The following is a 23,489-nucleotide window of genomic DNA, read 5'->3' as shown; positions in this document are numbered from 1 at the left end:
GTCAAGCTAAAACAAGTTATGACAAGGCTTAAACACTTAGGTTCTAAAATTGTACTCCTACAGGAGACACATTTAACTTCAGGTGAAGTTGTCAGGTTAAGGAGAAGGTGGCAAGGTCAGGTCTTTGTGGCTAATTTCTCATCCCATGCTAGAGGGGTTGCCATCCTAATTCACAAGTCAATTCCATTTCAGGTCAATACCACCACTCTAGACCCCGGGGGTAGGTTCATTATTTTACAGGGCACTCTCTTTGGTCAACATCTTATTTTAGTAAATATCTATGGACCTAATAAAGATGAGCCACAATTTTATAATAATATTTTCCTAACACTTGCCTCATTAAGAGGGGATATTATTATAGGTGGGGATTTCAATTGCGCGTTAAATCCCGATTTTGATCGTAATGGTAATCAGGACTCCTCCCACAATCAATCGAGGAAAATAATCCTTAACTTCATGGGAGAGTTGGGCCTTTACGATGTTTGGAGGGAGCGTAACCCAGACAAGAGAGAATTTTCATGTTATTCGACCACGCATAAGACGTTCTCAAGATTGGATTTTTTCCTGTTTTCTAAAACTTTAGTACCAAATGTGAAAAATTGTTATTACAATAGCATAATCATCTCTGATCACGCTACAGTATCTATTGAGTACAGTGCTACCAAAGAATTCTGTGGACCTTCCAGATGGAAATTTGATAATAAATGGTTGCAGGATCACAATTTCATTTGTTTCATTGGCCAACACATAGATTTGTTCTTTCTCGTCAATACCACTGAAATTTATTCTTTAATTAGGTGGGAAGCTTTTAAGGCGTATATCAGAGGCCAGATAATAATAATAGTTATACCAGCTTTAAATCTAAACAATTCAAGAACAAAATGATGGAAATTGAAAACCAAATTAAAGAGTTGGAAGGTGAGGTCATAATTAACTATACCCCAGCACTTGAACATAAACTAACCATACTGAGAGCCCATTATAATGAACAGTCAGCAAACAAGGCCCTAACTAATTTAAATAAATTAAAGCAGTCCTTCTATGACCAAGGGGAAAAAGCTGGTAAACTGCTTGCCTGGCGAATAAAAAAATTACAGAATGAAAAAATGATCCACGAAATTGAAAATTCAATTGGAGTTGTTACTAATGACCAAAAGGAAATAAATTAGAGATTTAAATTATATTATGAAAAACTTTATAAATCTGAACTGCCTAGTAACACGAACAAGATCACAAGAACCAGTTTTCTTGATAGTCTTGATTTTCCAACGCTTTCTATTGAGGACCAGGAATTTCTCGACAGTCCCATGAAGCTTTCAGAGCTAGATATTGCACTTGCAGATATGAAGAGGGGGAAAGCCGCGGGCCCTGATGGACTTCCCATCGATTTATTTAAAACTTTTAAAGATAAGCTGCTGCCTCCCTTTTTGGACATGCTTGAAGAACCATTCAAAACAAATTCCTTGCCACCTTCTCTCTCTAAAGCTCTTATTATGAACATTCTGAAGCCTGGTAAACCACCATCTAAATGTGAATCATATCGACCCATATCACTTTTAAATGCTGATGCAAAGCTTATAGCTATGTGTGGTAACCCGAGGGTAATGACGCACGCACACTTGGAGCTCAGTTAGGGTACTTTACTGGAAAAACATATCACCGTACAACAGCCCAGCATGGACCATGCATTCCTTAGACGGTGCAACACTAAAACCGGCCGGTAGAGTACACGGGTAAAGACACAAAGGTTCCGGGGTGCAATATATAAATGAATGCAACATTAATTCAATCTATAACACTTCTCCCCCTTTAAGTAAACACTTAGAATACGGTTAAACAAATAAACTGACTTTGCATGTATGTACCCTTGTAACCAATACATAAATACTATTGCACTTAAACCAACTCCAATTCACATTTCACAACAAGCCATCAACAACATCCGGTATTGCACAACATTTTTCTTTAACACAACAGGCAACAACGACCGATATGGCATAACACTCTTTTTCTTTTAGCTTAACAGTTCAGTCTCTCTGGAGGCTTGTGTTGCCTCTCTGACCTTCTTAGTGAAACATTAGAGTCCACAGCCTGGGCAACAGACGGTGCTCCACTGGGAGGAAGTTGGGCAGGGGCAGGTGAGGCAGTCTGCTCAGACAATTCCTCAGGAGGCAGCAACCGTCCATCAATGCACACCGGTGCCACACAGTCCGTAGAGCCGCTCACACTGTCCTTGTGAGCAACACTCCGAGACCCCTCCCCCTCTGCATCAGTGCGGGCCCGCACGTGATCCTGGTGCCGGCGAACCTGCCTGCCATCCAACAGGTCCACCACAAAAGAAACTGGACCAGACTGGCGGTGAATAACTCCTGGCAGCCATGGTGAGCCAGCGGCAAAGTTCTTCACATACACACAGTCCCCCTGCTGCAACAGCCTCTCCCTGGCATGTTGGTCCCGTCTCACCTTCTGGTTCTCCTGTGACCGGGCAACTTTTGCCCCCACATCCGGGCGAAGGAGGTCCAGATGAGATTTGGGCTTCCTCCCCAGCAACATCTCTGCTGGAGGCAAGCCAGTGGTTGTGTGTGGAGAAATCCGATACTGGAACAAGAAACGTGCAAGCTTAGTCTCCAGCGTGTTCCCCGACATTTTCCTCAGTCCATCCTTCAGCGTCTCCACAGCACGTTCTGCTAAGCCGTTGGAAGCAGGGTGGTATGGTGCAGACCGTATATGTCGGATTCCATTCTTCTCCACAAACTCTTTGAAAACCTCACTGGAGAAAGTGGGCCCGTTGTCACTGACCACTGTATCCGGTAGCCCGTGGGTGGCAAAGATGCTTCTGAGCGTGTCAGTGGTAACAGGGGCTGTGATATTTGACATGATGTGTGCCTCCATCCACTTTGAATGAGCGTCCACCAGCACAAGGAACATGCGACCCATAAACGGACCAGCAAAATCCAGGTGGAGCCTGGACCAGGGACGGCCCGGCCACTCCCATGGGTGGAGAGGCGCCGGTGCGGGCATCTTCTGGTTACTTTGACACTGTGAACATGCTTTGACCTTTTCTTCCAACGCACCGTCCATCCCTGGCCACCACACAAACGACCTGGCGAGGCTCTTCATCCTTGACACCCCAGGGTGGGCTTCATGCAGCACTTCCATTACCTGAGCACGACCCGCAGGTGGAATAATCACCCTGGAGCCCCAGAGGATACAGCCATCCAGCACACTGAGCTCCAGCTGACGGTGGACATAGGGCTTGAGCTCCTCCCGCTCAACTGTTACCGGCCAGCCCTGCAGTAGCCACTGCTTTACTTGTGACAGTGCCGGGTCTCTTTCAGTCCACTGTTTGATCTGCTTTGCGGACACCGGAGAGTCAGACAGCCTGTCTAACAAAAACACAGTCTCTGGAAGGAGGTTAGCTTGGCTCGGTGACTCTGGGAGGGGAAGACGGCTGAATGCGTCTGCATTTGCATTTTCACTTCCTGCTTTATACACAATGTGATACTGGTACGCTGACAAAGTTAATGCCCAGCGCTGCACTCTTGCTGACGCCATGGGTGAAATACCTTTAGTCTCACCAAACAGGCCCAGCAGAGGCTTGTGGTCTGTGAAAATGGTAAATGGGCGACCATAAAGGTACTGGTGGAACCGTTTCACAGCAAAAACTACAGCTAGCCCCTCCTTCTCTAGCTGAGAGTAACCCCGTTCTGCTGATGTGAGAGTACGAGACACGTACCCAATAGGCTTCTCACCTCCGTCGTCCATACGATGCGAAAGGACCGCCCCCACGCCGTAGGGTGACGCATCACAGGACAAAACAACTTCCTTGTCTGGGTCAAAGTGCACGAGCAGCGTTGCAGAGTGCAATAGTCCTTTTACCTGCTGGAACGCTGTCTCCTGATCCTGCTGCCAACTCCAGGAACAGTCTTTGTGCAGAAGCTGATAGAGTGGAGCAAGCACAGTGGACAGTTCAGGCAAGAACTTCCCATAATAGTTCACTAAGCCCAAGAACGACCTGAGTTCTGCCACATTCTTTGGGCTAGGAGCCTCCTTTATCGCCCTCACCTTCTCCGTCATGGGGGAAAGCCCCTGAGCTGAAATCATATGACCCAGGTAGGTGACACTCGGAGCCTGGAAAACGCATTTACTGCGCTTTAACCGCAGCCCGGCCTCCTTCATTCTCTGCAGCACCTGGTCGAGGTTTTGCAGATGCTCCCCTTCGGTCTTACCCGTCACCAAGATGTCGTCTAGGTAGACAGCAACATGGGGAATGTTCTGCAGGAGGTTGTCCATGGTGCGCTGAAAAATGGCTGGGCTGGACGCGACGCCGAACACCAAGCGATCGTACTTGAACAGACCCTTGTGAGTGTTGATGGTCACGTATTGTTTAGATTCCTCGTCCAGCAGCAGTTGTTGGTACGCGTGACTCATGTCCAGTTTTGTAAACGTTCGTCCTCCTGCCAGTGTGGCGAACAAATCCTCCACTCGTGGCAGGGGATAAGGGTCCAGTTGTGAGGCTTGGTTGATTGTCATCTTGTAATCACCACATAGCCGCACCCCACCATCTTCTTTCAGCACAGGCACAATTGGGGCTGCCCAGTCAGAGAACTCCACCGGTTCAATGACACCTGACCGCTGCAGCCTGTCCAGCTCCGCTTCCACCTTAGCCTTCCTAGCGTATGGCACTGTGCGTGGTTTACAAAAACGTGGCTTTGCGTTGGGGTCCACGGTCAACTTCACTGTTGTGCCCCGGAGGGTGCCAAGCTCATCCTTAAAAACATCTGCATACTTTGATAGGATGTCTCCAACCACCCTCATGTGCATGATCTCCCCCCAATTGAGGCGGATTCTCTGTAGCAGGTCCCGCCCAAGCAGACTAGGTCCCTCCCCGTCTACCACTATCAGCTCCCCTTTAGCTGACTGGCCTTCGTACATAACGTCTACTTCTATAGCTCCAAGTAGAGGAATGCACTCACCAGTGTATTGTCTCAGTTTAATATTAGTCTTTCTTAAAGCGGGCCAGAAGGTGGTATGACTTATCACTGAAACTGAGGCACCCGTGTCCACCTCCATGGTCATCTCTTTTCCATTTATTTGCAGCGTTGTGCAGATTGGGGCTGCCCGGGGTTTAAAGAGGTCCATACTGAACATGTTGAATGAACACTGCTCCTCAGGTCCTTCGCTTTGCAAATGATGCGTTTTCATTTGGGGTTTTGACTCTTCCCACTCCTTTTTCCATTGCTTTTTAGCACCTCTGCACTTCTTGGCTATGTGTCCCTTTTTCTGGCAGTTATGGCAAACAGCATCTTTAAAACCACAGTCATTAGCGAGATGCGCTCCCCCACACCGGTAACACTCTAATGACTTCATCGGCTTGCCTCTCCCCTCCTTAAACAGACGGTGAACGGTGCTCTGTGGCACACTGGCATTAGCTGCTTGAATGTCTTTTGAGTTGTTAGCTGCCGTTTCCATCGCATGAGCGATCTCCAACGCCTTCTTGAAAGGTAGTGTAACTTCACCCAGCAATCGGCGTTGAATGCTGTCATTATTGATACCACAGACCAACCTGTCCCGTAGCATGTCGTCAAGCCCCGGTCCAAACTCGCAATATTCCGACAGTTGTCTCAGCTCCGCCACGAATGCAGCAACTGAAACTCCCTCTTTGCGTGAATGGGTGTGGAACTTGAAGCGCTGAACAATCACTAACGGTTTGGGGTTGTGATGCTCCTGCACCAGGGTCACCAATTCCTTGAATGACAAGTCACCTGGCTTCCGTGGGGTTGCTAAGTTGCGTATCAACTTGTACGTCTTGGCACCGCACACACTGAGGAGAATCGATCTCTGCCTTTCCTCCTCCTCAATGCCATTCGCCAGGAAAAAGTGCTCCAGTCTCTCGACATATTCAATCCAGTCACCATCCAGCTCGACGAACTCACTGAGCGTGCCGACCGTAGCCGCAGCCATGCTACAAGCTAAAACTACACGGAACTTCTTCTCCGACCCTAACCACACGACACTCCGTCATATATGTTTTAATCCTCGTCGCCAAAAGTGTGGTAACCCGAGGGTAATGACGCACGCACACTTGGAGCTCAGTTAGGGTACTTTACTGGAAAAACATATCACCGTACAACAGCCCAGCATGGACCATGCATTCCTTAGACGGTGCAACACTAAAACCGGCCGGTAGAGTACACGGGTAAAGACACAAAGGTTCCGGGGTGCAATATATAAATGAATGCAACATTAATTCAATCTATAACACTAAGGTCATAGCAAAGAGGCTAGAAAATCTCCTGCCAGGTCTAATTCATGTAGACCAAAATGGATTTGTTAGAGGCAGACAGGCGTTTCAAAATTTAAGAAGGGTGCTCAATGTTGTTCATAACGAAAAGGAAAGACGAGATGCGGCCATTCTGTCACTGGATGCTGAAAAAGCCTTCGACAGAGTTGAATGGCCGTACCTATTTGAAATATTGCCTAGATTTGGTTTTGGAGAAAAAATTATTAAATGGATAAAATTGCTCTACAACAATCCCACTGCTGAAGTTCTGACGAACACAATTATATCAAAACCCTTTACCCTAACCAGGGGTACACGACAGGGGTGCCCATTGTCACCTCTCTTATTTGTCCTGTCGATCGAACCCCTAGCAATGACAATCAGATCTCACCCTTTAATAACAGGAGTTACAATTGGAAATTATGAACATCGTCTGGGCCTCTTTGCTGATGATGTTGTTATTTTCATGAGACAGCTAACGCAATCCTTACCATGACTTACAAAACTGTTGGAGACTTTTGGAAGTATCTCTGGTTATAAAGTGAATAACACAAAATCAAATATTATGTTTTTTAGGAAAACTGAGAGGGACAATCCCCCATTAGTGAATACATTTCATAACTCGCCTCATGGCTTTACCTATCTAGGAATAAAAATAACGCCAGATATCAATGACATAGTTCCTACTAACTATAATCCAATTTTAAAATCTGTATCGGAATCCCTTAAAAGATGGTCAGAGCTTCCCATTTCTATGATTGGCGTGTCAACATTATTAAGATGAATATCTTACCAAAACTTTTATATTTATTCCAATCTATCCCTTTGCAGCCCCCATCTAATCTATTCCCCAAATTGAAAGAAATTACAACAAATTTTATTTGGAACAACAAACGACCAAGGCTTAGACTCACCCTACTTTACTTGCCATTCGAAAGAGGAGGACTCCAAGTTCCAAACTTTGTCTGGTATTATTGGGCGGCCCAAATTAGTGCAGCAATGTTCTGGTTCTCAGACAATTCCACAATACCCTGGGTCACAATAGAAAACGCCACTACATCTCCTCTCCCACTAAAGCTCTATCTGTATTCTAATACATTGAAAAACCTGCTTAAAGACACTCATAACCCATTTGTCAAGAATACAATAAGAGTCTGGTATAAAATCCAGTCTTACTTTAAAATAGAACCAGATATATCAGGCTTTACACCGATTTGGGGAAACTGCAGATTTGCTCCTGGCAGAAGTGACCTTGGCTTTAAATTGTGGGCAGAGAGAGGGATTAGTAAAGTTATGGATATGTATGATGAGAATGACGTGCTTTATAGCTTTGATGATTTAAAAACAATTTATAATATCCCTTCAAAACATTTTTTCAAATACCTACAAATTAGGAGTTATATTTTAACGGCACTCAAAAAGTCCCCCTATAGACCACCATTGTCCAGTCTGGAAAAGGCTGTTCTTGACCATCTTAAAGGACGTGGACAGGTCTCCTTGATATACAAGATTCTTGTGAATGAATCTAAAGAATCATCAGATAAATGTAGATTGGCCTGGTCTAGAGATTTGGATGTAGAGATTGCTGAGGACGAATGAAAGAGAGTTTGTCATGATGCACAAACCCAGACTATTAACACCAGATATAAACTATTTCAATTTAAATGGATCATGCGTACATACATAACTCCCTCTCTGTTACATCGCTTTGATAATAATAACCTAGATTTATGTATTAAGTGTGGTCTTGAAGAGGGAATATTGTTTCACTGCATCTGGAGCTGCCCTGATATTAAATGTTTTTGGGAAAAGGTCATTAAAACAATTTCAGATGTGATTTGCACTGTGTTGCCTGTCTGCCCCCGCATTTTTATCCTTGGAGTACTTCTACCAGATTTAAAGTTGTCTAGTATGAACAAAAAAAATGTTATTCTTTGCTCCCTAGTGGCTAAACACTGCATTGCAGTCACATGGAAAAGTACGGAGACTCCGACAGTGAGCCATTGGCTCAAAAGTCTCTCCAACTGTTTAGCTTTAGAAAAATTGACATATGCCTCCAAGGGGAAAATGAAAAATTTCTTTAAAGTGTGGGGACAATTTATGGGATTTCTTGAGAGCCACCACGCCAGGGGTTTGCTTGAGGCTTAGATTGACATTTCTGATGCAAGTGCAATATTTCCAAGCTTAACCTTGTATGGAAAGTGCAGGTTGTAATTACTTATACATCTTCTTCTTTTTTCTTCTTACTATTATTTGCTTGTACTTTGTTTTTGTTTTTGTATTTGTATTTATTTTATATTTGTTTTATATGTGAATAATTATATTTGTCTGTATGTTGAAAAATTTGAAAACTCAATAAATGTATTTCTAAAAAAATAAAAAAAAATAAAATAAAAAAATTCCGGTACAGATTAGGTTAAAAGTACAATTGTAGTACACATTTAAAGTGAAGTTCACAATAAAGTGCTGGTGTATTTTAAAGTGCTAGTACATATTAAAAAGTGCTTGTACAAATTAAGTTAAAAGTAGAGTTCAAGTACACATTTAAAGTGCAGTGCACAATAAAGTGATGGTGTATATCAAAGTGCTTGTACATATAAAAAAAGTGCTGGAACAGATTAAACTGCTGGTACATATTACAGTGCTGGTGCTTATCAAAGTGCTACATAGCACATTAAGGAGCTAATACACTATACAATACACAAAACCTCCCTACATTTGCTCAATAATGAGCTTGACTGACAATGGGACAAAGGAATGTTTGAACCGGTTTGCGTTACATAAGGAGACCCTGTACCTTCTCCCTGAGGGCATTAGGGAGTATTCGTTGTTGAAAACATGGAAACTGTCGTTTAGAATGTTTTTTGCCTGAGTGACGACAGCCTGGTCAAACAGTTCCTAAGGGTTAAGGGGGGAGTGACCCATAAACTTGCCCGCTACTCTGACCAGGTTGAGAATCTGTGATTTTGTCTGCAATGGGAGGTTCGCCACACCAAGACTTGCCATGCTTAGGCATTTGAGATGTGTATATGCAAGTCATGTCTTAATATTGGTTAGCCATCTTGGATGATCACCTCTAATTTCCCAATGTAAATCAAATTGTAGTGTAGTCATAAAACATTCATTCATAAAAGATGACATCTTTCTGGTTTTCAATGTCCAATGATATGGTTTGTGATATACCCCATATCAGCATGTGACGCTGATGACTATGTGATGCGGTATTTTTAGTGGAGCAAAAGGGGTTAATGATGTCAACCTTGACCCCATGATTTGTATCAGACTTGGAAGGTATTATGATGACCATCAAGCTGAACACCTTGCTGTGTTTGATGAATGGGCTGACTGGATATACATCAAGCTCCGGATGCAGGATGACTGTGAGGATGCAGTAAACGTTGTCCCCCACTCCATCCTCATGTAGCCCCGGACTCAAGCCCCTGTAGCCCCGGACTCTGCAGGAACCATCGCCAGGATCTTGTTTGTAGATTTAAGCTCTGACTCCAACACTCACCCCCATCAGCCTGTGGGACTCCCCAGTTGACACTGTGGTGTCCTTCCACCTCTGCATCTCCCCAGGACCTCAAGTAGGAGCTGAACCTCAACAGAGGATGTGTCTGATACAACTGTAAAAGGTTCCACCTGCCAAAGACAATGATGCTTCCACACCATCATCATTCAGCCCATCCTCACCACCTCCATCTCCATCTGGTAAACTGGGGCCACACCTAAGGATAAGGGCAGATTGCAGCGTGTCATTCGCCCCACAGAGGTGATTCCGCAATCTGCCATCTCTCCAAGACCTGTACGTCTCCAGTAACCTGAGGCTGGCTGTAAAGATTGTGGCTGACCTCTCCGACCCCGGACATAAACAGTTTGACACATATGTCTTCTCACAATGTGTCTCATCATCACACATTACTTTGGACTATATTCCTTGCACATTGCACAGATGATTATACTTCATACTGTTGACATCTGCACATTCCATGGCCCATATTTTGCACATTGAAACACAAACTGCACAGCTCTTTCATTTGAGGGAATTACAGTAATTGTGGTTTATTTCGCTCCTTATAACTTATTTTGATGTTTCTTTACTATTTATAATTATTGTTATAAACCAAACACCAAGACAAATTCAAGACAAACAACTATGTGTTGCTCTGCGATAAAGGAAAGTTGTAATTCTGGTTAAAGGTGCTACGCTTTCATCCAAAAGTGTGATTTAGAGTGTGGGATGCATCCAGAAATGCATGCAGAGACTGTGGTCTCCCCTATGGGAACACAGGAGACATTGGTACAACATATTTAGCGTGCACTGTCTACACCTTGTCTCGCCATTTGGATTCACCAATTGCAACCATCCCAGACTGTGTACAATTCAGGGTGTCTGTAATATTGTGTGCCGCCTTACCATGCATTCACACCGAATGCGAATTTGTCGCCTGAGTTTGCTCGCATGAGGTGTCGAACTTTACCTCTTGTGAACGCCAAAGTTTATTTTCCCAAATTCCTTCTAAAACATGACCAAGATAACCACCACTGAGAGTCTTTACTTGTGGTGGAAGTACCAGAGATGTCGGAGAACCCGACGCAGTCGTTTAGGATTCATAATATCATACGGAGGCGAACACAGCTTTTGGCCGTGTTCTATATAGGATATTCTAGAACACTCCGGGAGTCCGGGAGCTCCAGTGGGAGCTCCGGCAGGAGCTCTGGAGTCCGCAAACGGCAACTATCCATTTCTACTCCATGTTGCGGTTCAAACTGGACATCAGGGATTCAAAGCCAAAGTTTCCTTCCGCCAATTCTTTCTCAACCATGGTCGCGATAACCACAGCTACAAGTCTTTACTTATTGTGGAAGGACAAGAAACGTTGAAGAACCCAACGCTTGTTTAGGATTCCTAATATCATCCGGAGGCGCACAGCTTTTGGCGTGATATTATATTATATTATAATACATAGATGTCTATATATTATATAGATATAGAGCTCCGGGAGTCCGCAAACGGCAACAGTAATTTTCTCCTCCATGCTGCGGTTTACTCTGGACTTCAGGGAGTGAACGCTGACTGGCTGCCACGACCAAGCCTCAAGCGAAATTCGCGGAAAAGTCAAAATATTTAATCTCACACAAAGTGTTTGCACAAGTAGAATCACGCAAAATCCGTGCCAGTATAATTTGCGCGTATCAGGGCGTTCATGCCACGCCATTCATAGATTTGCGCCGCAAGTTTTCTCGCAAAAGATTTGCCTCTAAACGTGTCTTTGCATTGACTTTGTATGGATTCGCGCTGCCCCTTCTTTATTGGTGTGAACGCAGAGATAGACTGATCCTGTAGCATGCAAGGAACCAGACATGGTCCCCTCAATCTCATCTTTTCATTCATCAGCCTCTACTTATCTGATAGCCATTCATACACGGGTGCAAAGAACCCTATAGATAAAGAGAAGGTACAGTAATCTGTCTTCATGAGTGGCAGTGAGATAGTTAATGGCCCAGGAGGTAGAGCGAGTTGTCTGGTAACCAGAAGGTAGCTGGTTCAAACCCCGGTATCTTCTAGCTAAGGGCCGAGGTGTCCCTGTACAAGATATTTAACCTTAACTGCTTCCATTGAGCTTGCAGCTCCATGCATGATTGTGAGGCAGAAATTGTAAGCCCTTGGTGTGTCCACTGTTCTTAATAGTCCATTTACCATTTGTGGGAGACCCTTTGCATGAGACCAGTCTTTTCCCTGTATATCAAATTAATGCAAAGCACCTTCCTGTACTTCTCCGTCTGCAGATTTCCATCCAAAGTGTGTCTTTCAACACAGGTTACATTGTCTAAAATGAAAGAATTCAAAGCAAGCATTTGAAACGCTTGTTGCAGTGCTACAAAGTCTACAGCTTTTATAAATTGGATCAGAGTTTCAGAACATTAAGATTGTACTTGCCTATCAGGGTTAATATTTAGCATGCTAACAAGACAGTTCTCACAAAACAAAATGGAAGCAATATAATACAATGAGATACATACACACGTACAATAACTACCTACTATCAGGTGTTGCTTTGAGTTTGCTTTGCCAACAAATCGGCAGTCATGCATCTAATACCGGCCCGAGAGCAATGATGCTATCTGGGCCGGTAACATGATTGCCATCTGCTATTGCGCTGTGTCCTCTAGCAAGGTGCCTCATTGATAGTGCAGCTTCTGTTTTCTGTTATGACAAAAGCTCATGTTTGAGATCTTTAACCAAACTAGCTTAACCAGTACGTCTACATTTATATACGTTCAAGCCTAAAATAAGTTGGATTCAGAAACGTTTTATTTATTTTTTACAGATTCCATAGATCCAAGAGAAAAATGTGAATGTGCCTTTATTAAATGAAAAATAACTTAAATGAAATAATAAATAATGCATGAAAGTTTAAATAATTAACACTGAAAATGTTTTTGTGGATCTCACAATTGCATGGATATTAAAGGGACACATTATGAAGAACAGCTACAAAATCTACGTGAGAGAATCGACTACAGCGGTGCTGCGCGGTAGTTCGGACATTTAATGTGCACATATATCACATATATGGAAAGCGTTGATATGTTGGTCACGTCGGCTGGCTGTTGATCCAGACCAAATGGAGTACCCGGCTACACCACCACAAGCATGCACACTGAGAAACGGTAGCGAGAAGGAGTTATTTTGTTTTTGGTCATTCATTTTGTAATATTGTCTAAATATGGGATTTGAAAGCCAATGACCACACTCAAAGCACAGAGCAAACTCATTTTGTCTATATATACGCAAAACTTGTCAAAGCCACACCCACATATTATAGTAAAAAATATTCTGCGGGTTCACTACCCCTTACATTTTCAAAAGATAAATAAACCTTGAACCCTGCCCTTAGAATAGATATGCTGTTGATGTTATCGATCGATTTGTTCTTTTCCGAAATAAGTGCATCACAAAACATTATTGATGTTTTTCTAAAGCAAATGATAAAGCCATGAAAACAATTAATATAATGGTTCGTTTGAAATGATGACATTAAGCAGGGCACGCAAATCGGATATTTGTCCTTTATACTAAATATGGACCTTTCTGGAAATACGTATCTTCCTGTAGGCCTAATGTGTTAGCCTGCACAGATATAAAAACAATGATACGGTTTCAGGAATCCAAGGAGTTATTGTAAACCATTAACACCCAGAATGATCTGTAAGCAAAAGAGCAAAAGAGGAGATAAATAAGAAGAAAAGCAGAAAGTGACTCCAATTCTGGTTGTCACGGACGTTTTTACAGAATACTGCCATCTAGTGGCCAATATAAATGAAGTGGAAATTGCATGGGCACAAACTATTGGACCCTATATCTGGTTCAGAGGAGCAAACCTGAACATTTCTGGAGATGTACATGACCATTGGATTTAATGTAAGAAAAAATCCATTGAAAAGTGGCTAGGGTAATGAATACTTATGAATATAAGGGCTGCATTACAGTAAAATGGAGGAATTCATACCTCAGCATATTGACTTCTACTACTGATCTACTCTTTCGATTTTCAATAAGTGCAAATAAACCAAAATATTGTTATTATTATTATCCACGTTGTGATCTACGGACAGAAATATATTATTTTTTTTAAGACGTCATTATGTCCATATAACCCAGTTTAAAAAATGTACCTGAAAATGTACAGAAAAATATTGTTTTTTTTACCACTGCCTTTCAGTTCTGCGGGGGTTAAAAGCACCACCAGTCAGTAGGTGAGTAACTGAGAAAGACACACTTGTGAACACTCACAAGTGCGCTGAGTATCTTATTAGTAACCAGAACAAACGATCACAATAGCCTGAATTCAGACACAAGTCTGCCCGACAACACTAAAGCAGACTTAATGGCACATGTACGCATTCACCGAATATGAATAATAATGGCAACGGTACTACACTCTAAACATAGACTGCCTTGGCAGTGAATGGAGGAAGAGGACATGGCACAGGTAACAGATCGCGGTGTTGACTATAAAGGGTTCTGGGAGGGCTTGTGCTCTCATCCAAACCCGCTGCGAATGGCTTCTGCCTAGCCATGGGGGGAGGGGATCACGTAGAAGGGGGGGGGGGGGGGAACCAGACATGAAATAAATGGGCATCACCACACGTGACGCCCCACACTCATCATGATTGCGGAGCAGGCGGGGCTGACGTCATGTCACGATGTATACCGTATATCTACACATCCCACTGATAGATACATCTATACAGCGTTGTCTATGTGGACATATCGATACATAGGAAGCCATCGTCGCACTACTCTCCTCCCGATCCCCTCAGTCTCCCCACCCTCTCGTCCCTGATTGGCTGAGCGACCGATCACAGGTTGCTCTCCTGGGTGTCGTTGGCGGCGACGGGGTGCAGCCCCCCGTTGCCGTGGAGCCTCTTGGCGCGGTAGGTCTCGTAGTGGATGTTGTGTGTGACCTCCTTCAGGTCCTGGAGGTGAGACCTGAGGGCGAGCGAGCACATGAGACACGGTCAGCGAGGCACAACTGGGTGTGTGTTGTATCTCTACTGGTGTTCAGCCCTAAAGGGGAAATGTTATACCACCAGGTGTGTGTGTGATTAGCCGCTACAAGCCGTTTGGAAAATCGGCCTCTTCTGACATCACAAGTGGGCGTGTCCACTTAGATGTGTGCTGGACAGACTAGGTAGACTACCAGCCTACCCAGTGGACTGTAGCAAACGTTGCTCACCTATCCGTCATACATCTAGGTGGACACGCCCACTTGTGATGTCAGAAGAGGCCGATTTTCAAAACGGCTTGTAATGGCTAATCACACTCACACCTGGTGGTATAATATGTCACCTTTAAGGATAACTGGAAATCTACCATCATCCTCATCATCATCAGGATCATCATCCTCATCATCATCAGGATCATCACCATCATGTTCATAACAATACCTGATCAGGAAATCTCTCAGCTGGGCAAACTCACAGTGGTTGGGGTTTTCCACTGGAAACGAGAGGAAGCAGGGCTTAGTGTCACTTGACCCCATGAGTGTGCAGACGTTAAAGTCGGGAACATGAGAGCAATTTGTGTGGTGAAGAGTTCCACCCACCTTCCACCACCCCCCAAGCGGTCTTCCGTCCCAGAACCCGCTTCCCGTTGACCTGGTACTCCTTATCGCTGCCCACGACCGCTAAGGGCATCGCCTCCTGCGTGGGGAGAGGAGATACAACAAGGCCTTCGTCAGACAGGATGGCATCAGACTTTGTAGGTTTTTAAGGACATTATAAGTAAAAGTGATCGAAAAGTGATCGATTTCGCTATTGAGATTAAAGATGCTGTATCATGCTTTTTTACAGTTAATAATTGCATTAGGGGGTACTACGTTGTACTAGAACAGGGCTACATGCCTGTATGTTAGAAAGAAAATGTCCCGAGTAGCCCAGTCTGTTGCGCTTTGCGCGTGCGTCGGCAATTCACACCCCGAGAAGTTGTAAACATTGAGGTTAGCTGGGAGGCGTGACTTCTGCACTCCAGCACCACCCACTGCAGTGTCTGACGTCACACTATTACGGTGTGAGTAAAGTTTTATCGCAAACATCTGTTTCACACACTTATTGAGGGGCGTTCTCGGTGGCCACGAATACTTCCCCTGGCTCGGACTTAGATTTTTCTTGCTTAGCAGACGTTAAACATGTATACATACATCATATAATACTCTTCAGCAAAGAGAGGAGTCGCAAAAGCGTGATATCACCCTTTTAAAGCTTTTATGACCAAGCGGCCATACTCCAAGGTCAGCTGTTTGCAAATGAGCCAGCAGAGGGACACCACGAGTACAATTATTCTTAAAAATGTTTTTTCCACAAGGCTAAAGAGCTAACATGTTGTGTCTGTGTGTTTGTGTGTGTGTGTGTGTGTATGTGTGTGTGTGTGTGTGTGTGTGTGTGTTTGTGCACATATGTGTATCTAAATACAAGCACAGATTTTTGCAAATCAAGAAAAATGAAGGCAATCAGAAATAGCCTCTTCAAGGTCTCACCCGTATCTTGTCGTTGTCACTCTTGTCTTCCATGTCCTCGTCAAACTCCTTCTGGGGATAGTACTCCACGCCCCCCATCTCCAGTTCCTTCCTCACCTAGAGGATGCAACACGCCACGCTAGTCACCATGCTCTTTTATGAACTTACGATAATCAAACCATCACAACGCTCACACTTTCACTATTAACAAGATAATAGCTATCGTTAATAGCGACTGAAAGTATGAGGTAAAGATAGTTTTGGTCTAGAATGAGGTGTCTCCTGAGTTACATTATATGGCATGTACCCATGGCGTTCATGTCTGCATCTAGATTGTTTTGGTTTGACTTAGGTTGAACTCAATAACATGGATGGGACGACTCTAAACAAGTGAAGTGGTTTCCTCACCCTCTGCTTGAAGTCCAGCCTCTCCTCGATGGTCATGGTGTCAGCCTTGGCGATGATGGGGATGATGTTGACTGAGTGGCTCAGGTGCTTCATGAACTCAAGGTCCAGCTGCCGAAGGCTACAGCCAGGGAGAGGGAGGGAGAGGGGAGGAGGGAGTGAGAGAGAGAGAGAGAGAGAGAGAGAGAGAAAGAGAGAGAGAGAGAGAGAGAGAGAGAGAGACAGAGAGAGAGAGAGAGACAGAGAGAGAGAGAGAGAAAGAGAGAGAAAGAGAGAGAGAGAGAGAGAGAGAGAGGAACGAAAAAAGGCACAAATAAAGGAAAGCAAAAATAGAAAACTATTCCTGGTTGGGGCTGTGAAATTGCACCCAGGGAGGTAGTGGAGGATTTCTACTGAGCTCCCCTTCACTAATTACGATTTCCCAGGGAGCCACTAACGGTGTAATCTTTTTGATTGTCAACAGTATTCGCCAAACTAGCTCTGATATTAAAGATGTTAATATAACAAAAAATACGCAAATTCCCACACTCCAATTTTGCCTGTGAAGCATGGCATTTTGGTTCCCAAAGCTGGAAGGGTTTAAAAGGCAATGGTAGAAAACACTATTCTAGGGCTTTTTGCTTTGTTCTAGATAAAGGGATGTTGTAATATCTCTTTGTGGATTGTCAGTTGGTTTTCTCTACACATTCAATGTACGGCACTCCCTCTGGAGCAGACGTAGTTGTGAGCTGTGAGTTATTTTTAGTTTTCACAGGTGCCAGGATGTTGAGAGCCGACCTTAACTTAGAGTTGAAGTGTTTACTTTTTGCCTGACATTTGAAGGATGAAAAGAAAGAAAGAAGCTTCCATTCCCTTTCCTCTCTCCCTCTCCCACATCGAGATGAAAAAGATGTCATCTGGAGGAAAGAATTGAGCTAAGAGAGAGGCTCCATCTGAACCAAAACATTTTCTCAGTCAAAGAAATTTTATCTAGCTTTCGTTCACTGATAAGATCATTCACAACTAAATTCCTATCAGTAATCGCCCAGATTTTTTTTTAACTATGGTCACGCATACCGTAAACACAACATAGACCTTATAAACATTACATTATCCTTTCCAATATAAAATGCACCCGTCCCATCATATATACACTATGTTCACGCAGCTGTCTGGGCTGGTTCATGTTGATGTGTTTGTGTGTATCTGTATGTGATACCGCTTGGGCCCTGAACTACAGCGGAGAAGCACGATGACGGGGCGGTCTACTCACGAGTGCCCCGTGGGGGAGATGAAGTAGAGGCAGCAATGGACCCGGGTGTCTGGGATCCGCTTCTTCCTGGTGATGTTCACCTCCTCCTTCAGGAACTTCTCGTACTGCTCGTTAATGTACTTTCCTATTGGCTCCCAGCTAGCGGGCAAGGGGGGTGGGGGGGGGTTAACACAGCTACCACACTCAGTGGAGTTTGATTGTGGAGGAAGGGAGAATCAATTAGATTTTTAGAGCACCCACCAGTTGTCGTTGTTGATCTGATCCCCGAAGCCAGGGGTGTCCACAACGGTCAGCTTCATCTTGACCCCGCCCTCTTCGATGACTGCAGAAAATCAAATCCGATTTCTTAACATTGTTTTTTTGTTCCTCACTGTATTTCTGCTTTAAAATGCATGCTACACAAGAAGATGTGTTCACGACGCGACTACACCCTCTCCACAAACAAACAAACAAACCTGAGTCAGCAATGATTAAACACCCTAAAATACCTCTGACTGTCCCGTCAATATCAGCAAGAACATTTTGACTAAAGAAGTAGAACGTCTATAATTAGGTTAATGATCCATGGTGACATTCATTAATTGGCTATTTTGGTGAATTGTGTCTTAGAAAAATTCCTACTTGTCTTCTCTTACTTTTATGAGGGTCAATCACTCTTGTTAACCCCCATAAATGAATATAAAATATGAAATGTAATCTGTCTGTAGGCTCCAGTTCAGTCCAATAGAAGCCTTTACAGGGGCCTTGGTATCCTGCTCACAGGCGTTCTCTGCACGGGGGTTTACATCTCAGATGTTATCTCCAGGTAAGAAGGGCGGGAGCAGAGGAACCAGAGATGTTGACAACCGTTGTCAAAACCACCTGTGGATGTGGTGTTCACTACGATTATCTAGCTCCACACGAGCTGGGGCTAGGATGTGGTCTAGATTCAATCTCTAGAGGAAATCAAGTCACACGCTCAGCTTATAAGTCACCAGTTGCCGACAAACATTAAGCAAGTCATATGCAAATTGTCTGAAATACTGCTGTGCTGTGCCTTCATTCAAACAAGTGGAGGACCTTTACCAAATATTACTACGCATATCAGAGAACGTGACATGCTGCAACATCCAAAGCAATGCAAACCGCGGTCGCCTCATCTCCGCCTATTCCCAGAGATTGTGTAAAGATGGATTAGTCTCAGTCTGAAGCGTCCGGGGAGCGCATCGTGCCTTTCGTGTCAACGAATGAGTTTTATTAATTATTTTAATCTCGAGACAATCTAGATTCTAGATGCTTCCTCTTGAGCGCACAGGGCCGCAGAGGGCCGTCTGCAGCGTTGGGCCCGGGACGGGTTGGGGGAGGGGTCGGGGACAGGTCTACTCACAGTGGGACACGGCCTTGATCTCCACGGTCTTGGGGATCTTCTCGTCGCGGGCCCAGCCGGCGCTCCGCCTGCTGACCTGGGACTTGAAGAGCGTGTTCAGCAGGGTGGACTTCCCCAGCCCGCTGTGACCTGGGGGCAGACGGACCGACGGGTGGGCGCTAAGACTTCCACAAAGGTTGCGTTCTTCCGATTCATTCAAAGTGCATAGGGTCCTCCTTTAGTATGACTACGACTGTGTCTGAATAGATGGGTAATGAGAGATACGATAAAACACAGCTTTTGAATTCTAGATGTACATGACTCTACATAATTAATGAATACATAATTATTGGGTGAACGATTTTGAGATATTACACATGTGCTCTTGTAGATGAAGGATCACAAGAAAAGGGAAGAAGATCCCTCTGTCAGATGTGTACTGAAGTCCTGCTGAAGTATTTGGAGCACCAATGATAATGTGTTGGCGTGAAGTTTTCCCGGACTGAGGGATGTCTTGCTCCTTTACAGATTTGTTTTGATATTTTTTCTGTTGGATATCGCAGGGAGATTCAGACGAAACGTAACTTAATCTCACAGGCAAACATCAGAAGGTCAGAACATTGGGGCTTAGCACCAGCCCCAGAGGCCAGGCCAGGCCCTCCCTCGGCCCCTCACCTACGACCATGATGTTGAAGTCAAAGCCCGTCTTCATCGTCTTCTTCCTCATCTGCTCGATGATGGTGTCGATGCCGATGTAGCCCAGCAGGGTCCCGCCGCCGGTGGACCCCTGGGGGCCGGCCCCCTGGGGGAGGGCCCCAACGCCACCGTGACCACTAACGCTGTTCCCCACCCCGTGGCTGGCCCCCACGTGGCTCGGGGTGTGGCTGGGGGCGTGGCTGACCCCGTGGCTGCCGATCATGACCGGGATGGCGCTGGGGGGCGGGGGGCCGGAGCCGCCGGGCCCCGCACCCAGGCCCTGGGGGGGGAAGGCGTTGGAGGGAGACGGCGCCCCCACGTGGGGGGGTTTGGCCGGTACGACCGGCTTTGGCCGTACCTCAGGGGGGACGATGTCGGACATGTCTGCGGAGAGGAAGGGGACAGGAGAGAATGAGATATGAATGGAAGAATCCATGAAACATGTTGAATGTTTTGACCCTTTAGCACAGCAGGCAGAGAAACACATTCTATGACCATTGTAAAGCAAGAGACAGAATGGTGTTGAAACGTCTGCAGTTGGTGTGATTAGCCTAGGTAACTACAACCCATAGTTCAATAACAAGGACTATACTATAATTATACTAACTATAATTATATTTTTTTTTCATCACTGCATGGCACATTTTAGGACATGTTGTATCCCCCTCGGAACTGAGCTTCCTTTATCTTAATGAGAACAGAATAACATTAAAAGGTCAAAACGCTCTATTCTTGGATGGTTAATCGTGCCAACATTATATCACTGGGTCCCTGTCAAACGGTTTTTGGAAAAAGTAAAAAGACTCTGTCAAAAAGAAAGTGTCTATAGCAGTGGCGATGGGTCAATAGAGGGCGCTAGGGCGCCGCCCCGCCGTGAAATATTCACTTGAATATATCTGCCAACTATTAATCAACTATTATCAATACGAAATAAATCAACGAAAATACATAGCGTTTATCCTCGTTTAATTGTGCGATATACTTTTCACTGCCAGCAACCATTTAAATGCGTCTGAACGTCAATGATTTGGGCTAGGCTAGTTATTGGTCATTCGAAATAAAGCCCTTCTCCAAGTCAGGGGCGCCGGCAACGTTGAAGTCAATGTAAGCTTGCTAACTTTTTGCTGTCTATCAAGCAGACAGCTTTTCATTGGCGCAAGAAAATTCGCCCTCGGGTCGCACCAGTGTGCGCCCCAGGCCAATGGTTTCACTTTTCTTTTTTGTTATCACCACATGATTGGACAATTCAGCGAATCAATCAAATAGGCTACCTCCCTCAGCAGCAATCGCGCAGCACAACTACATATAGAGAAGAGATAGATCGCTAACTAGCAGAGAGTTGTAAGCACTTTCCACCCTTTTCAGTGGAGTAATTGGACTCCCCAAGCAATGTTATACTTAAAAGGTGCAAGTAAGTTACATATTAATTTAGTCTTTCGGCCTGTAGCATATAAACAAAATGAAGCAACTGTCCCATATTTCTAACTGCATTTGAAGTAGAAATTGAGACTCACAAAAAATGGACGCTATAGGACAGTGATCATGATTTGTCTGAATATCAGAATAACAACAATGGGTCAAATAGCAATGGCTGGTGGAATGGCCATAAAGTAGGTCTGTATATGCAGTGTAAGCTTGTCTAGGCCCTGCAAGTCAGGATGTAGGCTATGAATCTGAATGAATAGTAGGTAAATAGGTAGTGGCCTTCCCCAAAATGCACCAGAATACAGGAAATCAAATCTATTAAATTCAAAAATTGTATGGTGGGGGGGAACCCCAGACCCCCTGTCTATTACTGTGCCCCACCAACATTTTTTGATCACCAGCCGCCACTGGTCTATAGAGAATAGACTACTTATCATTTAATGCCTGGCATGCACTCACACATTCACACAGGGATGGCACAATTTTGGGTTGGTAATGTGTGAGAAGGCAGATGGTTATAACATGAGGCATGTGGAGCCATAATGTGATCAACCTTAATTCCCTAGGGTGCATTTACAGAACATCACATAGTTCAATGAACCAGACTGGATCATTAAGGTGCTCCCTCGATGTGTATTTTGACTCAGAGCAGAGGCACACTCAAAACATATCGGCGACATAGTAACGTTTGTAGAAATACTATATCAAAGGTATCGCTCAAAAAATCGCGATTTTCTATTTCCGATCTCAGTAACTCGTTCTCCTCTGTTAATCGCTCGCGGTCCGCTGGCGACACGATGATGCCCTGCTTTTCTGTCAACCCCCCCCCCCCCCCCCCCCCCCCCCAGTAGGACGGTCGCCAGAGCAGCTATCGTCACTAAAGATAGTAAGCCTCCATTGAAGAGCAAGGTGGCTATGTATCAGGAGAACACAACTCTCTCTTCATTCTTCAGTTCCACCTGGGACATCAATCGCAACATTGATCCCATTGTCTATCTCCATCCATGCATGCCTGGTGGCGACATTTAGCTGGTAGCAGCGGCTCCAAGCTAGCCTATATTAGCCCGCTAGCGAGTTGCGCATCCTCATCGGCTCACGCCAGTCGCAGATAACGAAGAGCAAAAGGACTTACCAATGATCTATGGCGAAAAACGCGGCGCGACACTGATAGACAGGGATGCAGGATGAACGTAGACGACTGACGCCCAACACAGAGATACAACAATAATCGAGACAATGGTCATGTGATAGGTACGGGCACCTCTCCCCTTCTCCCTTCTGGCAGAGACCCCCCTTTATTCGTTACCAAGGCAACAAGAGGAGAGGGAGTCAAAGATGCAGCGCGCATGCCCAGATTAATGCCCAGTGTTAAAGGCGTTTCATTCTACACATTCGCGCCCGTCTATTTTTGGGAACAGTCTGTTTCCTGCGTTATGACCAACACTCACTTTCATTGAGAACCTTGGGTAATAAAAACGTATTTCTAATTAATTATATTTATGTTGCATTTTTCAAGACATCAAAAGCGCTTAACATAGTGAGTGTGTTTATTTGTGTGTGTGATGGATATCACTTATTTTCTACTACCAGTGGATGAAAAAACAACAAAAACAAATAAACACCACAATTCGTTTCTGTCAATAAAAATGACTAAAAATGACCAAAAAATACACACATCTTTTATCTCTACTCACATACTATGGCACTGTTGTTGCTCTATTACACATCTGTGGGTTCATTTTCGGCCTGCCCTCTGTGTTTTTGTGCATGTGATGCACATCTTTCACTTGTGTGTCGCTGGATTAGTCTCTACCACAGTGTACCACTAACAGTTCACCTCCCTCTGGTCTGTGTGCTGCTGATAAGGTTCCCCCTCCCCGCTCTGCCACCACTCTCATCTGTTTACCTTCCTGTATTTCCTGTATGTATCGCTCCCTTGCAGAACCTTTAGGGGAAATACATTGAATGAACCACTAAAAAAGGGAATGTTTGCTAGTGGACTACCAGAGCAACTGACTGGCATTCTGTGTACTCACCCATTGACACATAGACTGTACCCGG

At 44.6% G+C, this 23,489-nt stretch overlaps 1 protein-coding gene across 3 annotated transcripts; it reads right to left on the bottom strand.

Annotated features, from left to right (window-relative positions):
- Nucleotides 1-12,653: 12,653 nt before the first annotated feature.
- Nucleotides 12,654-23,232, bottom strand: septin3 (septin 3). Of its 3 annotated transcripts, none has more exons than XM_079759097.1 (10): nt 23,123-23,232; nt 19,983-20,387; nt 19,329-19,457; nt 18,203-18,284; nt 17,963-18,100; nt 16,714-16,831; nt 16,327-16,422; nt 15,397-15,493; nt 15,239-15,290; nt 12,654-14,780 (listed from the first exon to the last, which is right to left on the bottom strand). In XM_079759097.1, the coding sequence occupies exons 2-10, from the start codon at nt 20,383-20,385 to the stop codon at nt 14,651-14,653; spliced, it is 1,245 nt and encodes a 414-aa protein (XP_079615223.1). In that variant the 5' UTR covers nt 20,386-20,387; nt 23,123-23,232; the 3' UTR covers nt 12,654-14,650. The 3 variants fall into 3 exon arrangements, with proteins under 3 accessions (XP_079615223.1, XP_079615224.1, XP_079615225.1); XM_079759098.1 differs by having other exon boundaries at nt 23,127-23,220; XM_079759099.1 differs by having other exon boundaries at nt 14,630-14,780; nt 15,165-15,290.
- Nucleotides 23,233-23,489: the final 257 nt, after the last annotated feature.

This window comes from Pollachius pollachius, assembly GCF_949987615.1.
Source record: "Pollachius pollachius genome assembly, chromosome: 2".
Taxonomy (NCBI): domain Eukaryota; kingdom Metazoa; phylum Chordata; class Actinopteri; order Gadiformes; family Gadidae; genus Pollachius; species Pollachius pollachius.
The sequence above is the reverse complement of the archived record's forward strand: the minus strand, read 5'-3'. Positions and strand labels throughout refer to the sequence as shown.

Excerpts from the sequence above, each read along its gene's own strand:
- septin3 (XM_079759097.1), bottom strand. The coding sequence starts at position 20,385 with ATGTCCGACATCGTCCCCCCTGAGGTACGGCCAAAGCCGGTCGTACCG. Across the intron at positions 18,101-18,202 it reads CAGATCAACAACGACAACTG|CTGGGAGCCAATAGGAAAGT; the intron begins GTGGGTGCTCTA and ends CTTGCCCGCTAG. Across the intron at positions 16,832-17,962 it reads ATCTCCCCCACGGGGCACTC|CCTTCGGCAGCTGGACCTTG; the intron begins GTGAGTAGACCG and ends CCCTGGCTGTAG.